This window comes from Nothobranchius furzeri, chromosome 5 (assembly GCF_043380555.1).
Source record: "Nothobranchius furzeri strain GRZ-AD chromosome 5, NfurGRZ-RIMD1, whole genome shotgun sequence".
NCBI classification, from domain to species: Eukaryota; Metazoa; Chordata; class Actinopteri; order Cyprinodontiformes; family Nothobranchiidae; genus Nothobranchius; species Nothobranchius furzeri.
In genome coordinates, this window is record NC_091745.1 from 26,819,104 (window position 1) to 26,842,849 (window position 23,746).

The 23,746-nt window shown below is 39.5% G+C and overlaps 2 protein-coding genes across 4 annotated transcripts in view; both read left to right on the forward strand.

Moving 5' to 3' along the window:
- Nucleotides 1-23,746, forward strand: part of LOC139061477 (ectonucleotide pyrophosphatase/phosphodiesterase family member 7-like) — a 53,286-nt gene that overhangs the window by 22,221 nt on the left and 7,319 nt on the right. Inside the window, exons 5-6 of one of the 3 annotated variants that reach the window (XM_015977146.3) lie at nucleotides 229-349; nucleotides 453-874. In XM_015977146.3, the coding sequence (XP_015832632.1) occupies nucleotides 229-349; nucleotides 453-504 (173 nt within the window). In that variant the 3' untranslated portion in view covers nucleotides 505-874. Of the gene's footprint in view, nucleotides 1-228; nucleotides 350-452; nucleotides 875-1,973; nucleotides 2,262-23,746 lie in introns of those variants that run through there. The other 2 variants (XM_054740286.2, XM_054740292.2) reach the window with 2 other exon arrangements.
- Nucleotides 1,412-23,364, forward strand: cbx2 (chromobox homolog 2 (Drosophila Pc class)). Its single transcript, XM_054740284.2, has 5 exons — nucleotides 1,412-1,889; nucleotides 1,974-2,017; nucleotides 16,533-16,598; nucleotides 17,404-17,473; nucleotides 17,554-23,364. The coding sequence occupies exons 1-5, from the start codon at nucleotides 1,818-1,820 to the stop codon at nucleotides 18,883-18,885; spliced, it is 1,584 nt and encodes a 527-aa protein (XP_054596259.2). The 5' UTR covers nucleotides 1,412-1,817; the 3' UTR covers nucleotides 18,886-23,364.

The window sequence follows — 23,746 nt, forward strand, 5'->3', positions numbered from 1 at the left end:
TTGGTTGAGAGTTGACAGTGATGCTCCAATGGCGGCACCATGTGACTGGTGAATGTTAGAGAGCTTGAGAATAAAGAATGTAAATTTATTTAAACATATCAGTGAATGGTTCCAAATAACATTAGAGCCTGATTAAAGCGCATTTCAGTGAAGAAAATTTAGAATGAACCACGAAAAGGGAAAGAATCAGATGTTAATTAATTTGTTTTGTTCTCTGTCTCCGCCTAGATGAAAAAAATCACCTGAAAAATGCTTTTACTGGACTGGCTGCAGTGGCAGGATTTCTTGTTGTAACTTTTATAGCAATAATGTCCCAGAAAATGCTCAAGAGAAAGCACAAAAATAAAAGGTAAAAACAAGAAAACACAAGGAGAAACTTTTTTGTAAACAATTTTCTAGTTTGTTTGGTTTGAAAAGTTTCTTCTTTGTCTCTCCTTGTATTTCTGTTTCAGATCAGACAGTTTCAGAGATGCTCAAAGTGAGCCAGTACAAAGCTCCTTTTGAGCAAACCAGTCACCCCCCAGTCCTCAGATGGAGAAACAGCTGTCAGAGGACAAGAAGTGGAAAATTCCTCTTTATTCCTACACATGGAACTAAGAAGCAGACATCAACGCAGTAGGGTGTTTAATAAAATTTTTAAACATAACAACCATTTAATAAAGGCTATGTGACAATGCATATTTGCAGCTGCTATTTAGTAAAATTTAAAATGAACTTTTTTCTTTTTTTTTCTTATTTTCTCTTGACCAAATTTAAAGTGAATAAGTGTGTTTTATAGGTTGTTGACATTTAAATAAACTGTCTTATTAAATTGTTACATGTATGCACAATGGATTGCAAATAAATGAAATAAAGAATATGTTATATAAAAACATTGTTTATAACATTTTTAATTGATTTGAAACAAGAAGCATGTATTAAGTGCACTTACAATAAAATATTACGTTTTGACTACGGGAGCTGCCGAGTGTCAAATTTCACGTTGCCCGGCTGTCTTCGAGGACCAGTGTCATGTTACACAAGCAAAAGGAACATTTCCTGTTAAGATTTTTCAAAACTAATCTTTGCAATGACATTATTTTGGTATCGTTTCGCACGTTTGTTAAATCAAAATAAGTAAGATAGCCTAAGATGAGTCTAAGGCAATATGTCTAATTTACTTGCTAATTTTATATTCTGTATAAACATTGTTGAATGAGTCAGTGCATTGCAAACATGATTGTGATTGTGATTGTAACGTCAATTAAAATGGATCATACGTATCTAACAAAAATCATTAGCATAATAAAAGAAAAGCAGTTGATATTATTAATTTTTGGCTGAAAGATGGAGTCTTCTTCAGTCTAATAGTTATTATTATTATTATTATTATTATTATTATTATTATTATTATTATTATTATTATTATTATTATTATTATAGTTGTTGTTGTTGTTGTTGCTTTGCTTTATCACCTAAACATTTGGTAATTATGTTTACCTTTATGTACTAAAATAGTGGTTCCAAATTACTGAACTAACCAAATGCTGGTTAAATATTGGTTACATGTGTACGAGTTTCTCAAAAAACAAAGTTTTCTTTAACTTAAAAAATGTTTTTTTCAACAGTTCATTTTGATTAAGCCTACAAAAAGGTTGTTTAGTTATTGTGTTGGTTCTTAGTAGCTCTTTTGAAGTCTTTTGAAGATGAACAGATATTCATGCTTTTAATTTGAAGGCGTCATTCACAATTTCCGGTTGCGAGCCATCGTGAATCTGATTGGCTGAACGCAGCTCGTGCCTTTTGATAAAGAATCGGTTTTCGGGGTGAAGGCAGACATGGAGGAGCTGAGCGCCGTGGGAGAGCAGGTTTTTGATGCGGAATGCATTTTGAACAAACGAACGAGAAAGGTTCGAGTTAGAAAAAAACTTTTATTGTTTTGTTTCCTCTCGTGGCGGCTTTTGACTAAAGTCCCTTGTGTTTCGCTGTTTTAGGGAAAGTTGGAGTTTCTTGTGAAGTGGAGGGGATGGTCATCCAAGTAAGTGCAAGTGGTGCTGCTGAGGCCGAAACAATGAAAACAACAACAACGTGTCGCCTGATGCGTTTAGCTAAACGCATCTTTTATTTACCACGGAACCGAATCTGACCCGTAATAACAGCAGGGACTTTTTATTAACGGATTAGCTCGTGGGAGCAGTTAGTTTTTAAATGTAGCTCACTAAGTGTTGCGTCTTTTGTTCATAACATCTGAATTCTCATTTAAAGTTGATGGATATTTTCTATGTAGCATTACACGAATTTATTTTGCGTTATTTAGATTTTTGCGATGATTTATTTTGAAACTTGTTTTTACCAAATTTGACTATGTAATGGTTAAAATATTAATGATCGTGAATTAACTTATGATCATAAAACTGAGATTTTAGTGATTTTATTAATTAGTTGTTGCATTCTGCAAGTCTACACTGTACATTTGAATATATATGACACTTTTTATACATCAGTGCTTTAATCCACCATCAAGCACACTGTTGCCATGGTTTTCTGTTAGAACCACATCCTTTGTGAGTGTGTGTGTGTGTGTGTGTAAGGGTGGGGGTTGATTACTTCTCTGATGGCTTCTGATCACTATGGGTCTTTCAAATCTATTGATGACGGAGCTAAATGTTTGTCTTGGTTTTACAAACGTGTGTAGGTAAACTTATGAAAGAGATAGATCTGTGAGGAACAGATGCTTTACAGGTGTGTTGAAAGTATTTGACCTTTAACTTTTTAAAGAAATGCCCAATAGTGTAGATTTGGAATAACAAGTGGACTTTGCGTCAGATAGTATTTTACAGGAATAATTCAAATCTTTTGAAATGTCTTTCTGTGAAAAGGTGAAAACATATTGTTTCCCCTGCTGAAGAAATAGCTTTACACAACTAAAATAAATGTTTCAATTCTGCCTTTAAATATATTAATCATTACTGTTAATCGCTGAATAAATGTTATATTAAAACAGCTCTAATCTCCAAAATTGTCTAAATTAACAAAAAATGTTAATCATCTTTTATTTCAGTGTAAATGAAAAATTGTCAATACATGCTATGCCTGATACATGCTCTACACATGTCAACAGCATCACCAGATGAACACTCATCAGATAGAGATCACACACTGGAATTTAAAATATCAAATGAAGTTATCATGTGACCACATGTTGGGTATAGAGGAATTAAAATGTATCGATTGGCTAGAGCTAAACTAGACGCCCAGGAACACATGTTGTTTGAACTGTTACAGAATATATGCCACCAATCTGATCTCAAGAGTAATAGCATCACACCGTGTCCTCCAGAAGAGTGATCCTAAAGTTTACTGACCATCAGGGTTTAGCATTTTACATTAAAAAAGTAAATAGGTATAGTTACAAATTACTTTTTCCAAATATTTTTGAGTTAGTTACTCAGTTGCCACATTGTAAAAGTAATTAGTTAGTTGGAATGCACGTTTTCCAAAATGTCTTTAACCGGTTATTGGCATTCCTTAATGATTAATAACGAGTTAACTGGAAACCAACCAACCACCCAACCAAATATATTACACCCCAGCGCAGCAGAAGGACTTGAAGCAGTTAACCGGGCAACTATTTTACCTGGTTATAACACTAACAACAATTAACCAGTTAACTATGTACATTACCTTCCTAGCAAAGTAACTGACATTACTTTAAGTTCTAGAACCCCGTTATGTTCTAAAATATCTTTAGTGTGAAAGATGTTTTCATCTGAATGATTCTGACCATCTTGGATGAGCATTGCGGAGATGGAGGAGTATGAGGGATACTTTTGTTTGTGTCAAAACAAGTCTCTGCAGAAAAAAAGTGTGTGTGTATATGTATATATATATATACATATATATAATATGACTAGGGCTGCACAATATATCGAAAAATTATCGTCATCGCGATAACAGGACGTGCGATAGGCCCATCGCAAAGCACGTCAAAAACGGCGATAAATGTTTGGTTCAAACATTTCCATCTGTGTCATACATCACTTTTTGTAAACCAGCTCTGTTTTTTACGCGGAAGTATTATTTGACCAATCAAATGTAGCCCTTCTGATATGTGGCCAATCAGATGAGTCTGTTCACGTAATACGCCCGCCCCCTACGTAGACCCTTAGAATGGGTGGAACGCAACACCTGAACTGAGTTAGCGGCGCCGTTCCCTTGTTCGTCATGCTGGCTCAGAGCAACGGACGCACTTTGTGCTGATGTTTCTGGATTCAGCGCTGCTTTCAAATGTGAACGTGACTCAGCTCGGTTTCGTTAAGCAGCTGATAATAACCGGGCTGACTCCGACACGTGCCGGTGAACCAACCCACCTTCATGTCGCTAGTGTTCCACCGGGTGGTGATGTTAGCCCCAGGCTCCGGTTAGCTTCCAGCTAAAAGGCTACAGCACTCTCGTCCCAGTCCCACCCTGCTAAAGAGGGCCTGGAAAAGTTCCCCCACACATCAAAGTCATTTTTCATTTATGAGCTTTTATAACCTTGTTAATCAGGATAGTTGATTTGCTGCTGCACATAAACTGTCAGTCAGAAGCTCTGCTAGCCGGTTAGCTCAGAGGAGCTAGCTCAATTTGTTAGCTTGTTACCAGAATCATAGTTGCAGTTTCATCATCTGAGCTGCTTTTTAAGATCTAGGTAAACTTGTTCAATTTGGGGTTAAAAACAAACGTTTTCACATATTTTACATGTAGTTTTTTGCCAGTTCCTCTTCTGAAAGGTAGACAATTGTTTTTCTCTTTCCCTCAGAAAATCTTAATATTCTCCTAGTTTGGCCCAGCACAGTTCACTTCCCAGTTACAGCAACGGCCTTATATCATAACCACATAAGTGGAGAAAATGCTCAGTAGCAATGAGAGAATTTGCTGTCGCATTTAAGTGATGTTAACTATTATTTAACATTTAAACGTATTTTCAGATATTTTTATTTATTCAAAAACCCTGGTAAGGGATGTTTTTCTGTATATGGAGCATCAGAAAAAGTTTTATGGTGGAGGTGATGTTTTAAAGTCACTGAGAAACTGCATGCATGCAGTTTGTTGTTTTGCTGCTAATACAGTAGCAGGTGCAGCTGCTAATACAGTAGCGGGTACAGCTACTAATACAGTAGCGGGTACAGCTGCTAATACAGTAGCGGGTACAGCTACTAATACAGTAGCAGGTGCAGCTGCTAATACAGTAGCAGGTGCAGCTGCTAACACAGTAGCAGGTGCAGCTGCATATTTTTGCAATAAAAATGTTATGCTGTAATGGAATTCATGCATTAGTTTTTGTTTGCTTTGAACCCAGAGCAGACGTCACACGCCAGATGACATCAACACTGCATACTTTAGTATTTGTTGATTTATCGCGAGTAATATCGATATCGCAATATTAAGCACTGTTATCAAATATCGTAGGTTTTCCTAATATCGTGCAGCCCTAATATAGACCCAATAGTAAATACATGATCTTGAACTGGATACGGAACTGTATTGAAAAAGGTGCTTGGATAAAACGGTCACTTGTTCACAGAAGCTGAGGAACAAATAGCCTGCATTCTTATGTAAAATAGGAAGGCCAACAGTGAGTACGTTTACATGCAGCCAATATCCGGGTTATGATCAGGTTAAGGTCGGGATTCAGGTTTCTGAGTTGATCAGAATAACCCGTTTACAAGCATAAATAGAAAGAGTTACCTCTAACTTGCATAACCCGATTTAACTGCAGCCGTTGGGTAGGGCTGGGCGATATGGCCAAAAAATAAAATCTCCGATTTTATTTGCTTTAATTCGATTTCCGATTTTTTCCGATTTTTTCCGAATCAAAAGCAAAATGTGTAATGCTCTTCAGGGATGAATAGTGAATAACTGAAAACCCTCTTGGAATCAAAGTGCCAGGTGTATTTTGAGTCATACTCTGTTGTCTAGACTGAAATGAGACAAACATTCCCATTAGAGTAACACCATTTACTCAAACATTAACAATACATTCAAATACAGGTAAAACTAAACCAACCCAAACAGTGCGACAACTAACAGGGATAAATGTATTTTACTTTTCAAATCCAAAAACAGAAAAAAAATTATCTGTCTTTAACTTGCATTTACGGTAAATGATTTACTTTGCATATAATTTTAAATAAAAACATAAGTGCAAAACTTCTTTCTTGGGTAAAATACTAATGTAAACAAAAACAAAAATTTCAAAATAAATAATAGTCAACTCCAACTGAAACTGATAAAGTGCCAACTTTGGTTAAAAAAAATAACTTTAACAAACGATTTGTGTCCCTGAATGTAGAAACCGGAGAGAAAAATCACATTTTGGTTGAGCTGCTGAACATGAGATCTGTGCTTAAGTTTTCGGTCAATAACATTTACACATTTTTGGCAAGGAAAATCAGCCTGTCCACTGCCTCTGGCTTGAGGCAAGCTCGGCTGCATGTGACAACTCCCCCTGCCACACTGAATAGCCTCTCAGATGGGGCACTTGTTGCAGGGATACTGAGGTATTTCTTGGCCAGGTGACTGAGCCTTGAGAAGTTTGATTTGTTGCTCTTCCACCATTGCAGTGGATCAGTGTCAGGATCTACCTCTGGCATAAGCAGATAAGTTGCAAGTTCAGTCTCTATTTTAGCCTCTTCCGACTGGTCAGGGCCAGGGGTTGGCACACTCTTCTTGAAGAAAGTTGCTAAGGTCTTTTTCCTCTTGGGATTTGGCTGAGGCCTTGCCTCTTGGTCCACCTGCACAACTGGACCAGGCTGTGGTGTGCTTTTGTCAGTGGGGAAAGACAGAAGTTCACTGACAGCTCTTCTTTTGATTTGCTCCACCTTGTCTGGGTCGATGTAGGATGTCCGGAATCTTGGATCCATCAGAGAGGCCATGTCCAGCAGTTCATCTTTGACAGGATCGCTGTATTTGTTAACAAGGTATCCCAGTATGTTGCTTTTGATTGTTTTGGTAAGCTCTGTGTCGTTGTCCTCAGGCTGCAAAAGACTTGTTTTGAACAGATGGATAACAGGCTTGATGTATGAGACACTAACATACATTTCCCCTGATAAAGCATCTGTAAAATCTTGGAGTGCTTTAACCGCCTTGTTTACTGACTCCAAAACCTCGATGTCTTGCCAAGAGGGCACGAGATGGCGGCTTTTAACTTCAGACCCCAGGACACGGGCAATAGCCTTCTCCTGTTCCAGGAATCGTTCGATCATCTTTTGGCGGGAGCCCCACCTGGTTGGAGGTTCTACTATAAGCTGATGAGAGGGGAGGCCCAGCTCTGACTGAGCTAAACCCAGCTCTCTTCTTTTCTTCCAACTGTAGGAAAAAGCAGCAACTAGCTTCTTGCAAACTCCAATGGCTCGGTCTATGCGGGGATCCTTAACACCATTCTCTGTATGATAAAGAATAAAACACAAAGACATGCATCACTACTGGGGACTTGAATAAACAACTACATCCACACTCTAAGAACTAAAACTGATAATTACTTAAATATTTTGGTGCAACACTTTTACACTCAAAAATAATAAGTAAATGCAAAAACAATCACATCTCTTAAATACACCTTATTAATAGATTAAATCCAACTAAAATGGAATAAGTTGTTATGAACAATTAAAGATGTTACAGTAACATTCAAAATTGAGTAAATACAATTGAAAATGTATGTTAAAACAACAGTAACAGAAAATTCAAACTACATAAAATATTAATTAGGAAATGCTGAAATGCTTGGCACATATAACCTACACCATTACAATTACTTGTTTTTAAATAATGGTTCAATTTACTCAATATTTTAAAGTTAACTTAAGCAACAACATTAATTAGAATTAAGCGTATGTGTGTGTATATATATATATATATATATATATATATATATATATATATATATATATATATATATATACACATACATACATACATACATACATACATACATATATATACACACACACACACACACACACACACACACACACAGGAAAAAAGAACCACGTCAGTTCAACATTGTTCACAATTATTTATTTTAACCAGCTTTTTTGTGAATCACATTTAGCAGATTCGTTCTCTGAACACAGTGAGCTGAAATCTGTTCTACATTCAGTGGATAAAACTTGGATAAAATTTCAGTCACAACAGTCTTATATAATAAAACTGCATCCAAATTGGCATGCTTGATAAAGCTGTAAAACTGGCATATTGATGCAAACAACAAGAAAAATGTACCTGTCATACAAAGAATAAAAGTGGCTCAAGTGAATGCAGTGCTTTACCTTTTTAGAAAAGTTCAAATGACAAAAATAAAATTAAGATCCCAAAAAAATTTAAATCCTGGAAAAAAAAACATTTGCACTGTGACAGTTTTTGAACATCTTATTTTGATTCCAAAAAATTGGTAAGATTATAACTAAAGAGTGACCAAAAAACATCCATAATTTAAATAAAAAGGTTTCAAAAAGGATTGTGCTAAAAAAAAAAAAAAAAAAAAAAACATACAGAAGATACTCTCCCATTTACACCTTAATGTGAATCTGGAAAGTTAATGCAAAACACAGTTTATGGTACAAACATTATTTATGAACAGGAATGTCAACGCTATGTAATGCCACAAGTGAACCTTTTGATGAGCATTACATGTCACTTAACAAGTCTAACACTTTAAGAACAGCCCCGTGTAATTTTGTCTACAATGAACAGAGGTCATTTTTCAGTCTTTGAACCTTGACAGAAAGGTTTCCTGTATCCAGCTCCGTGAACACTTTTTGAAATGCTTCAAATGTGCATTTGAGATACTTGGGATATTTCAGATCCAGAGCAGAGCACAGTCCCAAAAGATAGCAACAGGCTTTGCTCAGATTCCCAAGTTTGCCCAGAACAGTAATTCCTTCAATAACAATACCCACATCAGTAGGTTCGCCTGACCTGTCTTGATTCCGCAGCAGGTAAATCTTCATCACCTCCTCAGCCAAAGCCTCTTCAACAAAGACAGCATCAGCACTGTCCTTTAAAAAGAGAAACAACTGTTTTAAGCTCACATATTTCCAAACATTGAAACAAAAAGTTTCATTTGTATGACATCACTGGTACTCATAATATGTGGGCACTGTGCTCCAAAATCTTTGAGCAAATGCTATTCTTCTGTATGCTTTGATGTGTTTTTTTCTTTAGAACATTATCTTAAAACTTTTCTATGATCTCACAAGCTAAAACTACTAATATTCCTAAAACAGATTTATTGCACCAACCTCAAAGGTTTTGATTAAGGCACTTGGATCCTCTCCCAGATGGTCAATGAGACATCTGATGATGACTTCTCGTTTTTTCTCGATGGAATTTCCACTCTGTAAAACAGGAAGTCTCAACTGAGGCAAAATTTGCACATTTAAAACATGACTTACCATTTCTAGCTTAAACATAACTATTTTTTTCTGTTGTTGACCTGTTTTCACACCCACCATCAAGGTAAGAACACCTGTGGAGCTAAAATATTGAACAGAAACCTAAGAATAGCCATTTTTAGTGGAGGGCCTCTTCAGTGCTGTGTTGGAACGTTTTTGTGGTTAGAAAATGCAATCTTCCTTACCTGAAGCAGAAGGTTTAACTGTGCCCTGTGGCGTTGCCCAGCAGCACCTTTCTTGGCTTGAAACAAGGACAGGAGTTTGGATGAATACAAGTCCAATGATGACATGAACTTTGGTTCAAGGTTCAGGGTCGTGATCCTATGAAACTCTGCACTGACCTGGATGGGAGAGAACAAAGAACACAAAATCTGAAGGCCAAAATTATGATTCAATTTAAGAAAAAATTCTTTATCTGGAACTACCATTTTTTGCAACCTGGACCTTATTTTCTAACATGCAAAAGATTAATTTACTCATCCAGACATAAATCCATATAAGTGGAGTTGTTCAGTATGCAGACTAAAGCCTTAACATAAAGTATTATCTTCCACTAAGCTTCTAAATTTTATGTTATGAATTGCTTGCACTATTTCCCTGTGAGACTGTATAATCTTGGAGGGAAGAGGCAGAGCCAGGTTGCCCTCTGGCCCATCGTCTGCCAGGTAGCGATGCGAGAGGAACACACCGCTGAAGTGGCGCACATATTCATAATCGCGTCAGCGGCTTTACAGAGAAAGCCTTTCAGCTCCTCTGGCAGCTCTGCTTTCTCCACCTTCCTGGAGATGATGAACGCTAGCAAGGCAGTGTTGTTAGTCCCTGCAGCTGACTGAACAGTGCATTGATGTGCGCGATCAGTGAACCTTGCTATCAGCTGGTCAAGTTTGGCGGGATGGGCCGGTCGCTGTCCACGACCTTGGTCATTTTGGTGCTGAAAACTGAAGCGAGGCTCGGCTGTAGAGGGGGAACAGGCGGAAAACTCTGGTCTGTGAAGCCCTAGGTAGAGACCGGCGCTCTAATCTTCGCTGGCTCTGCTTCTGCCTCAGAGAGGTAGGTCATCACCGCTGGGAACTGAGGCCAGATGGGATCTGGGCAACGAGAGTGAGCGGAGCCATACCTTCCCGCCAGATCATCCGATGGGGGTGGAGCAGGCTGAGGGATGGGAAGTCCCTTCTCACCAGCTTCTTCCTGGATGATGCCAGGCAGATCCAGGAGCAGCACACCAACAACAGGGAGCAGCGTCCTCGCCGACATGTGAAGGCCAGGGGTGGATGAGCGTCAGCTCATTCGCCTCCCTTCTGTCGCCAGGCTGCCCAGCTGGGGGGCAGTGGAGCTGCCACCACTGCCGTTTTCCTCACGGTGGGTGGAATCATCCAATTCCGGCCCACCATCGAAGAACTCGATGGCTTCTTCCAGCGAGTACCTCTCTCTTAGCGGGAACGCCTCCTCAGCATCAGCCTTGAAAAAGGCTGACCTCCGCTGCTTTTCCTCTGGTGGGAGGAGCTAACAGGAGCGGCAATAGGATTAAGGTGTGAGGGCAAGGTTCGCATGGTGAGGACCGAGGCAGCCCACGCAGACGGCATGTCCGTCATACGACATGAAGTAGCCGGTCTGGCAGGATGGTCACAGACGGATGGTCTCCCTGGACATCTTCTGGCTGGCTGAAGAAAAACAGTAGAGCTGATTTCCTGGTCTCACCGTAACTTATACTAGACCAGGGTGAGGCCCATAAAGCAGGTGGGCGTGGACTAAATTACTTAAGTGCTGCGCGCACAAGGGGAATACCCACTTAAAGGGCTGCGCCTATACTCATAGAATCTGGGGTTACAAAACGTAACCAACGTTTAAAAATATTAAATTACTCTTCACTCTTCAGTAAAATCTAGTCTGTCGTTATGTGCTCCAGAGTTAGATAAGTGAGACAAAGGCGCTTTGCAATCTGCCCAGTCATTCTTCAGTCAGGCTACATTAGCTTAGCCTTTTACAAGTTAAGTGAATGGAAATTACTTGCATTTATTGTTCCCTAGGCTTGGGAATGGTTTCAATTAGAACCATTCTGGTTTTGATTCAGATTCCTCATTTTGATTCAAATTCCTAGCGATTCTACAGTCTTATGACAAATTAAAGCAACCTGGCTGCTGCAAGACCATCAAAATCACTAGGTTGGTAGCAACATGTTTTTCCTCACTTATCTTATGATGGGGGATGTAACAGACCAAATTTTATTTTCAAGTGGATATCTCTTTAAATGTTCACTTACTTGGGAGACGTCAAACAACGCCGGCCATCTGTCCTTGATGTTGCTGACACTCAGCTGTTGGCTGATAATATCATGTCATGAGCGTAAGGCACCCCATGTCTTAAAAGAGCAAGGACAATTCAAATGAAGACAGGGTATGGAATAGCCATGACCAAATGTACCATGTTTCACTTGATAATGTTTGAGTAGTGACACTTTTGATGACTCCTCATGTTTGCAGAGTTTACACTGCCATCTCATCACCTGTGACCTAAAAAAATTGTGAGAAAATATGTCTCACAGTATGAAGATGACAGAATGGTGTATAACCATATTTACACAGTTTTTGTATGATTAACTGATTGAATAACCAATACTCACTACCAATTCAGGTGGAGGATACAACTTACAAATAAGTCAACATGGAACAAAGTACAATGAAATAATATGAATCACATCACCACGCTGTATAAATAAAAAGATAGTATGGTGACACTAGATGACAGACCATGAACTCATCAATATATTTACCGAACTGAAAATTTCTCAAAATTTAGATTTGGCATTTGTATGACTAAAATAACCCACCACAAAACCAGTATAAATATTTAGGTGGTATCAACATCCACTACTCAGCTTGTATAAAACAACATCATATCATTCCAAAATTTAACACATCAAGTCCTCTGAGTAAAATTACCTGCTTTACTTTGTAGTTGATGCAGATTTTTTTTCTCCTGGTGGTGAAGATGGGGCTGAAAATATACAAATCAAAACTTTATCATTACAAAACATGCCACTGAGAATCTGCCATAACATCAATCTCTTATAAGAAATTTTAGCTTGGATTGAAATAAACATGTATTGATGTAAATTGGGAGTAACTATACTGGAAATGATGGTACATTTGGCTTGACCCAAAGGACCAAAGCTTTTTTTTTTTTCATTACTTTCTGGGATCTGAAAGGAAGTAGGGCCCCGAGTTTAAATTTACTTAAGGCCCCATAGTACTTAGGACCGGCCCTGGATGAGGTAATCTGCTGACCCGCGGTCCTCTCAGCGTTCTCTCAAAAACTGGCCCTGTTCGGAACAAAGCTGAAAGCAGCGTCTTATATGCTCTGAAAGACCCCACATAGAACAAGAAAGCTAAGCAGCATGGTTGCTGCTATGAACTGTTCCGCGGGCAGGTCTTCTTAGTTACCAAAGCCATTGAAGACGTCTGTTCATCTCCTCCTGAACAACCTGACAGAGTGAGTCAGGCCGCGTGACTACCGCAGCTCCCGCACCGCGACTCAACAGGGCCATTTTCTAGAAATGTCTGAGCACACCTGCTTTCACGTGGTTCCTAAAATGCCCCCGATTAAACGGTCAGGTCGCGGGTACCGGGACATTCCGGTAAAATCACCCGGAACGCAGATAGCGACTCAGAACGTAAAAGGATAAAAGGGCGCGGTTTCCAGCCGCCTTGACTGGAAGATGGGTTAAAAACTTAAATTAACGTGCACAAACACGCTGTGAAAAGTGAGCCACCATGACAAACGCTTTCTTCAGCACATGTTATAAAAGAACGGTGTGGATAAAGACAGCTAATGTAAGAATTGGTCAGTTACCTGAAAACGTTACCGGATGTGTGTCTGTCCCGTTCAACGTGCAGAAAATCTACCATGATGCCTTGCTCCTCGCGCGCGGTACATGCCAAAGGTCATTAGTCTTACTCAAAGTTAGAAGTTAGTATTGGGGGACAAAATTATATTGATTTTTGACCATTAATAATTAAAGTTCAAGACAATGATAAGTATGAATACCAGTGTCTCAGTTATTTTGAGTACTTTATATGAGATATATTGAGTAGATTTAAATAATGCACCCTGTGTTTCAAATACAGAATTATTTCTTTTAAATAAACTTGAACAAAAAAGCTCAGGTCAACTGAAAAACTGGTGTTGGAAATTTAAACATTCTTTTCAGTATTTTCAACTTAAGATAACACTTTTGTGATTTTCAAAGATTTAATCAAGGTCATATAACTTAGAATTATAATGATATTTACTAAGCCCCTGAATAATTTTTTAGGGTGCACCTAAAAATGATTTCTTCTGTATGTCTTATGTATGAACACAGTAACTCCTGCAGTTGTTACACTGAATATATATTTGGTGTATATTATTTTTATGTTTTAATCCATGGGCAGAACTTTGCAGCAGCACAGTGATAAATAAGCACAAATAATATTAACATATTTAGAAGAAAGAGTATTCAAAAGGACACATGATTAATATGAGCAGAATTCTGTGCCATTAGTAACTGAATTTGAATTACTCCAGGTTGAAATACAATTTTCAGTTTCAGAAGCAAATTTAAATAAGCTAAACTGAACCTGAGGGGAGGGGGGTGAAAGTGAGTGTTTGGAGGCTCAATTTGCAGTAGAATAAAATACATTTTTAAACCAAATTCATCCATTTTCAAAATACAAAACTCAATTTCAATTTAATGACAATCATTTCCAAACTGAACTTTGAACTTTACCCTCTCAACAGGAAATCTTTATTCAACTTTCCAGTGTCAAACTGGTAGCATTTATGTTTACCTGCTGCTCCTGCAGTGTCACACTCTAAAACCTCCGGGCGGAACACAAACAATATTGCAAGTTCCATTGCTACAGTAGTGAAAGACGAGCGTCATCCAGCTTGGCTGTGGTTTTGATGTGCTCTGTCGAAATGTAATATTTTATTTTACTTATTGTCAGACTTACCGATAGCGTTGTGTAGTTTGTGTCCAAAGCACTGGAGGTTTGGCCATCCGTTCACTTTCAGGGCTTTAATCACGTTGGTCCCGCTGTCAGTCGTCATGCAGGAGAGACGATTCTCAGACAGGTTCCAGCAGTCAAGAGCGTCTCTCAGTCCTTTGGCGATAAGTTCACCGGTGTGGTCCTCGGGAAAGTATGACGTTTGGAGGGAAATACTACGTAAATCCCACGCGTTGTTAATGAAATGCACCGTTAAACTCATATAAGGCTGCATTGTTCGACTGCTCCACATGTCGGTTGTTGCCGAAAAAAAGGACAGCTCCTCCAGTTCTCTGCCAACCTTTTTGCGTGTGTTTCTGTACAGCTGCGGCAAGACTACTTCACTGAAATACTTTCGGCTGGGTAGCTCATACCTGGGATCCAATGTTTTCATCAAATTTATAAACCCCGTCTTCTCCACGGTATATATGGGTACCATGTCTTTTGCTATGTACAAAGCGACCGCGTCGGTGATTGTAGTCCACCGGGCCCCTTTCTTGTCATATGCGGTCCCCTGTGCGAACGATTCGGCTACAGTTAGCTGTTTTTTAGCCACCGGTTCTTGGTCACTGCGGCTCTGTTCGTCTCGGAGGGACTGGCATTTTTCGTGTTCGGCTTGATGCCTCTGTTTAAGGTGTTGAAACAAGTTAGTGGTGCTGCTGCCTTTGACTGCGACGGGTTTTAGACAAAGGTTGCAGCGTGGGGTCTCTTGTTTTATGTCTGTTGCAGCAAACCCATACCAGTTCCAAACAACAGATGATTTTATCCCTTTCTTCGGAACAAACTTCCCACTCTCACCGCCTTCACCGGTCGCCATGTGGTCGCTTGCTGTCTGTTGTTTTGTGTGTTATCGCTCGCTCGTGGGTGAGGAACCTGATGCTACGGGACCTCCGGAGGGCCAAAAAGCGCCATTACAAAAAACTCTATTTACTTACTTTATGAATCGCCCGCAAAAAATAATTCGAATTAATTCATTTGATCGATTTTTCGCCCAGCCCTACCGTTGGGGTAGTGTCAGGACATATGGACTACGTCCAGACGCAATATGCGTCATTTCCGGTTCTTCTCGTTCCAGTATCCGTAAAAACAACAACATGTTTCCCAGTTCGGAAGAGATAGCGACCGCGTTTGTTTGTGCTTCCGTTTCCTCGTCACTCCAAGATTGTGGTGCTGTGCCGCGACTCGCCATTTTGCCCCCAACTTGGTGTTTACTTCCGGTGTTCTGGCGCATACAAGACGTCTCGCTACTCAAAAGACCAAGATTCCTTGCGAACAGAGCATGCGCAGAACACACGCTTTGATGGGGATATCCCGGTATGCGTTTACACGACCAAACATTCGGGTTAGAAAAGGGTTACTCCAGGTGTAGTAACCGGGTTTTTAAAAACCCGGTTATGAGCATATCCGGGTTTTGGGCGGTGTTTACATGGCCGTGCGGAACCGGGTTATTGTGAATATTCGGGTTTTAAAAGGGTTACTGGCTGCATGTAAACGCACTGAGTGTGTGGTCTACTTTAGAGATGTTTTTGGGTTGCATTACTCTTCTAATGTTTTATTGGTTAAACCATTCCAACAGGTTAGCTTAGCACCCCCGCTTGTTGAAACCCTGCTGTTGAAATATGTTAGGAATGTGGTTTGGAACCATCTTCCTAATAAAAGGGCAGAAGATTGCTCAGGAATTCTCATGGCTATGTTGTTTTTATGTATGGTAGCTGTCAACCTGCCTGTGTGTGTGTGTGTGTGTGTGTGTGTGTGTGTGTGTGTGTGTGTGTGTGTGTGTGTGTGTGTGTGTGTGTGTGTGTGTGTGTGTGTGTGTGTGTGTGTGTGTGTGTGTGTGTGTGTGTGTGTGTGTGTGTGTGTGTGTGTGTGTGGACTCTTGAACTAGTGTAAGAATTTGTATTCAGAACGTGAATTCGAATTTTGTCATGCCTGACCCCATCTTAGGTATCTGGTAACATATAGGTTAGTGTCCTCTTTTCTCTGTTAAAAAGCAATTTAATCAATTAGAGGCTGGTAATGACTCCCAACTAGTTTTAATCTGACTTTGTGTTTTTGGTACTTTTATGTGGTGATCCTTTCATGTTTATTTCAGACACAACAGCTGGGAGCCTCAAGAAAACATCCTTGACCCAAGACTGTTGGTTGCATTCAACAAAAAGTATGTGTGCTTCTATAGATCAGAAAGGATTTCTCCTCAACTTTACAGCTCCTATCTATCTATCTATCTATCTATCTATCTATCTATCTATCTATCTATCTATCTATCTATCTATCTATCTATCTATCTATCTATCTATCTATCTATCTATCTATCTATCTATCTATCTATCTATCTATCTATCTATCTATCTATCTATCTCTATATCTATCTCTATATCTATCTCTATATCTATCTCTATATCTATCTCTATATCTATCTCTATATCTATCTCTATATCTATCTATATCTATCTCTATATCTATCTATCTCTATCTCTATATCTATCTATCTCTATCTCTATATCTATCTCTCTCTATCTCTTTGTCTATAAATTTTTTATACATATTCATACATTTTCATTCATGCTTTTATTTATACATATATATGTATATGTATATATATATATATATATATATATATATGTATATATATATGTATATGTATGGTATATATATATATATATATATATATATATATATGTATATGTATGGTATATATATATGTATGTGTATATATATATATATATATATATATATATATATATATATATATATATCATACACACATATATATATACATATATAATGTGTGTGTATGTGTGTCATAAATGATAATTGAAATCTGGTTGGATTCCCGACATCCTCTGGCAATATAAAATTACTGTGCTCTTTGTTTTATTTATGAATAATAATGAACCACTTGAAGAGTGTGTGTAGACCATTGACTGAACTGTACTCCTTTTCTGTAATATTGGTTTCATTAGAGAGCAAGAAAAAGAGCTTCTGATGCTTAAAAGAGGCAAAAGGCCCAGAGGACGACCACGGAAGATCTTAGTGAGTTGACATCAAAACACAGCTTAAAGTTTCTCTTCAACTTTTTACAAAACATTCATTCTTTACACTTGAAATTTTAGGAAAATATTCCTGACCCTTCAAAGTCAAGCAGCTCTTCGTCTCCCTCTTCGTCGTCGTCCACTGATTCCTCGTCCTCATGCTCTTCTTCCTCATCATCAGATGATGATGACGATGACGACAATGACAGCCATGTTAAACAGTCAAGCCCAACTGTCAGAACAAGGGAGCTACATCCTGTCCCCCAGAAGAAGGCACAGATCGTCATGAAACAGGATTCCTCCAAGAAACGAAGCCGGAAACTTCTTTCTCCTGAAGTGAAAGAATTCCAACTGAACAAGAGCCCTCACAAAGTCCTGAAGACCATCAAAGACCTAGATCTTCCAGGGGCCATCAAGAAGCCCGTTCACCCATCAAGCTTTACCTTCATGGGTTTCCACCGTGGCACATTAGGTGCGCAGTATAGGAGCCCTCTGAACCAGGGTGGGGCAATTAAAACCCCCATGAGCTCAGCTGGACCTGGCAGGTTGACAGGCCAGACCTCATCCCTCCCCCTTAACAAATCCAACCAGAACAGAAATGTAACCGAGGGTAAACTGTCTGTCCCTAGCATGAATACTGGAGCAAGTCTTGATTTGAAAACAGCTGCTAGTAAATCAAAAGGGGTGGCAGCATTTAATTTGAATACATCCAAACATCCCATTCAAGGAACCCCTCAGCACACGCTAAGTCCTCCCAACGGACAAAAGAAACCCCAGGCCCCTGTGTCAACAATGCAGCGGATACCCAGTTCTAAAGCTGGAGCTTCCCTACCGTCAAAGAACAATCCCTCTGTTCAGCAGCCCAGTCCTCAGCCTCTCAACCTTCAGAACAAACATTCTCAAGTCAGTGATTCTCCTGGAAATGGGTCTACACCAGGGTCAGGTGTGAGAAATCCACCAAACCCAACAAGGAAGTCCACCGTCGCACAGAATCAGGAAGCAAACCTCCCCAAAAGCCCAGTGACCTCTGGAAGACCACCAGTCAGAAAGCCCCAGCCTGGTGCAGACCGGGCCAGAGAGGTAAACGAAATCCAGACTGCCAAAGTCCAAGGCAGGCTGGACAAATCCTGTACGGAGATCCACAACCAGCAGGAGAGAATAGCCACAAAAGGCAGCAAGAAAGCCAAAATGACAGAAATGAGCACAGGTGAGGAAGAAAGTAGCTCGGACTCTGATCCAGATTCCTCCTATCCTGGACATTGTCACTCTGTTGTTAGCCAGAACCAGGACTGGAAGCCCACACGCAGCCTGATTGAACATGTGTTTGTAACCGACGTCACTGCTAATCTAGTCACTGTCACAGTCAAAGAGTCACCGACTAGCGTGGGCTTCTTCAGCATCCGCAACTACTGATGGTGCTCTGTACACTAGACCGCCTGTGAAGCATTTAGGAGCTGTTAGGCATGGTCTGGGTCCTGGTGGTGGACACCCACAAGGGAATGAATTACAGGGTTCATCTTATTGTAGTAAAGAAAGATTTTAGAAAAATACAGAAAGCTAGTTATTGATTCTATTTTACTTATGAATAAAAACCACGTTGGCCTCACCTGACATTTCCTCAGGATCCTAACTTTACCAAGTGCTCTAATTACTGGAGGAGAGAAGGAAGTTAGTAAACATTATTACGTCAGCTAAGTACGTCTCCTGGACTTTGAAGGGTTTATTCTTCCAGACTGATTTAGTCTGGTGTTATTTGGATGGGACAATCTGTTTATCACCACCACAGACCGAAAACCAGATGGACTTTTATAGACTACCATTTCTAAAGCCTGCTGCACACGAGATCAAACTGCTGAACAAACGGCGCACTACGCGAGCTGCTGGCTGAGCTGAAATATTCTAGTGGCCAATCACAGCACGTTCTCTGTTCACATGATTCCACGATGTATTCAGAAGCAGCCCCCTGCCCCGTCTGCGTGTCCGAAAAATAAACTAAACGGTACCCTGCGGGTCGATGGTCCCACTGTTTCCACTACCCTTTCGAAGGATTCAGGATCCAGGCGGCGGTACTGTCACAAGCATTCTGGGTTTTCAAGGAGCATTTCTTGGAGTAGGTTGGCATAAACTCCTTACCTGGCCCTTTGCAGCCACCGTACCCAAACTTTCCTAACCTTGAAGTGACGGTGGCAGCAACACCTAATCAACAAAGTAGTAGAGGCATTTCCTCCGTTTTCAGCTCTGTCTCCGTTCTATTTTCTGACATGCAGACAGGGGGCTGCCATCTTGAGGTCATGTGAGCAAAGAATGCGCTTTGATTGGCCACTAGAATATTTCAGCTCAGCCAGCAGCTCACATAGTGCACACACAGTGAGTTTTTAACCCCCCCGTGAGGCGGAAAGTATCAAACCGGTCAGATATTCACCTCAGCGTCTTGTGAGGTGCAAAAATCAGCCGTACACAGCGAGGTATCTGCTGGGCTCTTGTGTGTGGCAGGCTTTAGCTTCAGCTCAGCCTTTTGTCCCCTAAAACTGGAAATTAAAAATCAGCTGACTATGAACAGCTACGTGACATGAAAAGTACTTCATTTTACCTTCATTTTTTAATGATTTATATATTCAGAAAAGTTTTTATCGCATTATAAATCAAGTGAGAAAATAACGTGTGTTTCTCCCCCTGCTGGCTGTTAGATGCAATGTGATTTGACATTTTGTTAGTATCATCTTTAGTTTACAAACAGCTCAATGACAAAACATCTCAAACTGGAACATTAGCATTATGGAACCTGTCATTTATGAAAAGCCACCATTAATATCATGATTACTAGAGATTCGCTGACTGGTTTTCAGGGCTGATGCTGAGTTCTGATTCTTGTACCAGCTGATTTTGATTGATCTTGAATTACAGTACGTTTTTTCAACATGACTGATTAACTCAAGATGTTGGAAGTACGCAATTACACAAATACTGTTTTATTGCCAGGGCAAATAAGTACTTGTGCAGGGTCAGTTCGTAGACAAGAAAAATAGGGCCGGGACTTTTAACGCGTTAATTACGATTAATTAACTAGAAAAAAAACGCGTTAAAAAAATTACGCATTTAATCGCAGCTTGCATTTCAAGCACGGCTGAACCTTTGTCATTGAACGATTTCCTCGTAGACTGAATATCACTGACGCACACAACAAAGCACAGTGCTACTGGCTACTAAAACGGAATAAAAACAGAAAGAAGTTGCCTTGCTTGGACTGATGCAGGATTTAGGAAACACGTCCGCCTCTTTTCTTAACTTGGAAAAAAAAAATTCCAGACAACAACGGAGTCCGTGTCGCGGACATTTTTCAGAGATCGTCTCTGCTGCGGCTGCCCGGTGGCAACGGGAACTTTACAAAAGTTGCGGTAAGCTATATTTTTAACATTTGCGTAACATCTGTGCAGCGCTGAAAGCACCAGACAGAATAATTCTGTGTCCTAACAGTAGTTTATGAAAGTAGTCAGACAAACGAGAGGCACCTGGCTGCCGCTGGGAGAACGCTTCGTGTTCTCACTACTCTAAACAATCACAAACAACGTGTCTTAAAGTTGAAAACAGAAGTTTAAGTTAAAACAGAAACACTCTGAAACTTTTCTGATGATTTTCTAGACAATTCTGTCGGGGAATTCTATGTTTCTGAGACGAGTCTCTGTCTAACATCACATGTATTACTATCATTAAGCAGCAGGTGTGTTGAAGCTGTCATCAGCTAAGGGGCGGATGCTTAAGTGCATCAGGGCAGCGAGGAACGAGGAAGTTGTGATCAGGCTGGAGATCACACCAGATTCGCTGCTGCAGGCGTGAATCTGCGGGTCTGCAGCATCCCCTTATTAACGTGACAGCAGGACTTCCCATGTAAGGAAGGTCCGCTCACCTGTTCGTCAGATCATTATTTCCTCGCCATGATCATCCCATCATCCTCCAGTCATCCAGATGGAACCAGTTAGTGTTCCTGTTCATTCTCAGAATATGTCACGCCTGCTCTGGTGTTAAAAGTTAGTACATTTAAGTCCTAGATCATATTTGTGCCTGTTCTACTGTCATTTTGAAGGATTATTATTTATGTGTTTTTACTACATTATGAGTAGAAATGCTAATAAAAACTCCCAATTATACAAACAAGTGAAACTGGAAAAATTAGAATCTGGTGCAAAGTCAAATTTATTTCAGTCATTCAACTAGACTGAGAGACTATTTAAAGGCTCAGGAACCCTTTGCAGGTGTTTTCTATTTGTAATTATAAATTTTAGTTGATTTGGGTTTTGTTTCATATCACACAGTGACATTTGAATAATTAAAATGCATTTTTATTAAAAACTTTAGTTTACAGTAATAACCATGTCTAATGTTTGATTCTCTGTCTCATAATTTTAATTAAAAGTTTTACTTTGAGTGCACATTTTCCTGAATGTTTAAAAATGCGATTAATTGAGATTAATTAATTACAAAGCCTGTAATTAATTAGATTAAAATTTAATCAAGTCCCAGCCCTAAAGAAAAAATACGACAAACATTGATTGCTTCTTTGCGGTGGCTTTGCTTAGAGGTTTTTTGACCATTTTGCCGTTAAGGTTGGCCTTGGAAAGTTGGTAACTTTCATTTATAAATAGTAGAATCGTAACATGTCATTGATAGTATTATTTTAGTACTTCATAAATAGCTACCTCTGTTTGTTTCAGTGTGTGTGTGTTTCTTTAGGGATTGTATCACCTTTCCATGCAGGGTATTTTGTCTGATCTCTCTATAACTGTAAATATGTTAGACTTTTATTGTTTCTGATGGAGGAGCAAATGAGAGTTTTCACACTTTGTTGCACTCTCAGAAAGCATTTCTTCATCCAGCGTAGATGGTAGATTGTTGAACGCTGCCGTTTTCCAATTGTGCTGCAGCGTGCAGGACGTCATCTATACAGCGTCTGGTACATTCAGATAAGACACACTGTTGCTCTTGTGTCTTTGCATTCTGACACAGGATTTAGAAGTAGAAAAAGTTGTTTTGACACGTTGGTACACCTGATGACGCCTCTCCCCGCCACCCCCATTTTTCCATAAACCTTTGCAATCGCAGCTTTAAAACCAGGCGAGGCTGGGGTTGCAGCGATGCTGACCACAGAACAGATTTTAATCACATCTGCCTGAATATGTCGAAGTTTCTTGGTAGTAGATTAGAATTTCACAAGTTTTTCACCTCAAAGCTTGCAGCTTTGGACCCTCCCATCCCCGCATGGGTTCAGGAGCTGCTAGCTCAACCAGAGGAAAGAAATAGATCTTTATCTGATGTAAAGGAAAAGAAACCACAACAATGTGTGCTACTTCCTGCTCCCCTAAGAGGAGTTCAGCAACAAAGCACTTTGACTGAACTCCTATCTAATCCTGCTCTGGAGACTGTGCCTTTCTTCCTCAAGTCTCAGCACAAAGGCATTACCCCAAAGATAGCTAGGATTTCAGGTTGCTCAATGAAGGAAGTACTACAGGATCTTCACATGGAGTTTGTATGTGATTTCTGAGATGGAGACTCCTGTTGAGAGGCATCACAAATGTATGGAACAAACAAAAACAGAATTCTAGATGGAAACCGTTTGAATGGTTTTGGTCCATCTTATAGAAATAACTTGTTTTAGGTTTTAAAAAGTAACATGCATTCAAAGATGTCTCCTAGCTGAGAAATGTACCAGGTTGTCGGGTAATGCTACGTGTTTACTTGTTTTTTCTTTTCTGCTGTGTGCTTCATTTTAACTGATGGAACATTTTGGCATGAACGTTTTTCTATTTGTTGACTTTTGTAGATCTACTAATCATCTCAGTTTAAAATGTATTTTCCTTTTGTAAACTATTTATTTCAAATAAAAAGTCTTAGAACATGCCTGTATAGTGAGTCATTCGTCATATCTCCTAATACATATTAAAACATATTTTGGGTTTTAAAGGGTACAAAACCAGGAAATCCCATTTGTTTCAATGTTCAATTTTCTTTTCATGAATTTGATTTGTGATGTGTGAATATTTGAAAAACTATAACCAATGCAAAAGAGTTCTAGAACATCAATATTGTACATTCATTAAACATATATGAAACTTTTCAATTAATTTTTAAAATGCCATAATTATACCACAGATTTTATTATGGTATGGGCAGGCGTATGTTATGCACAGTGAACACAGGTGCATGTGCGTTTTGAATGCACAATGGTGCCGTGATCAGATCCTGAGGACCATTGTACCATTCGTCTACGACCATCACCAAT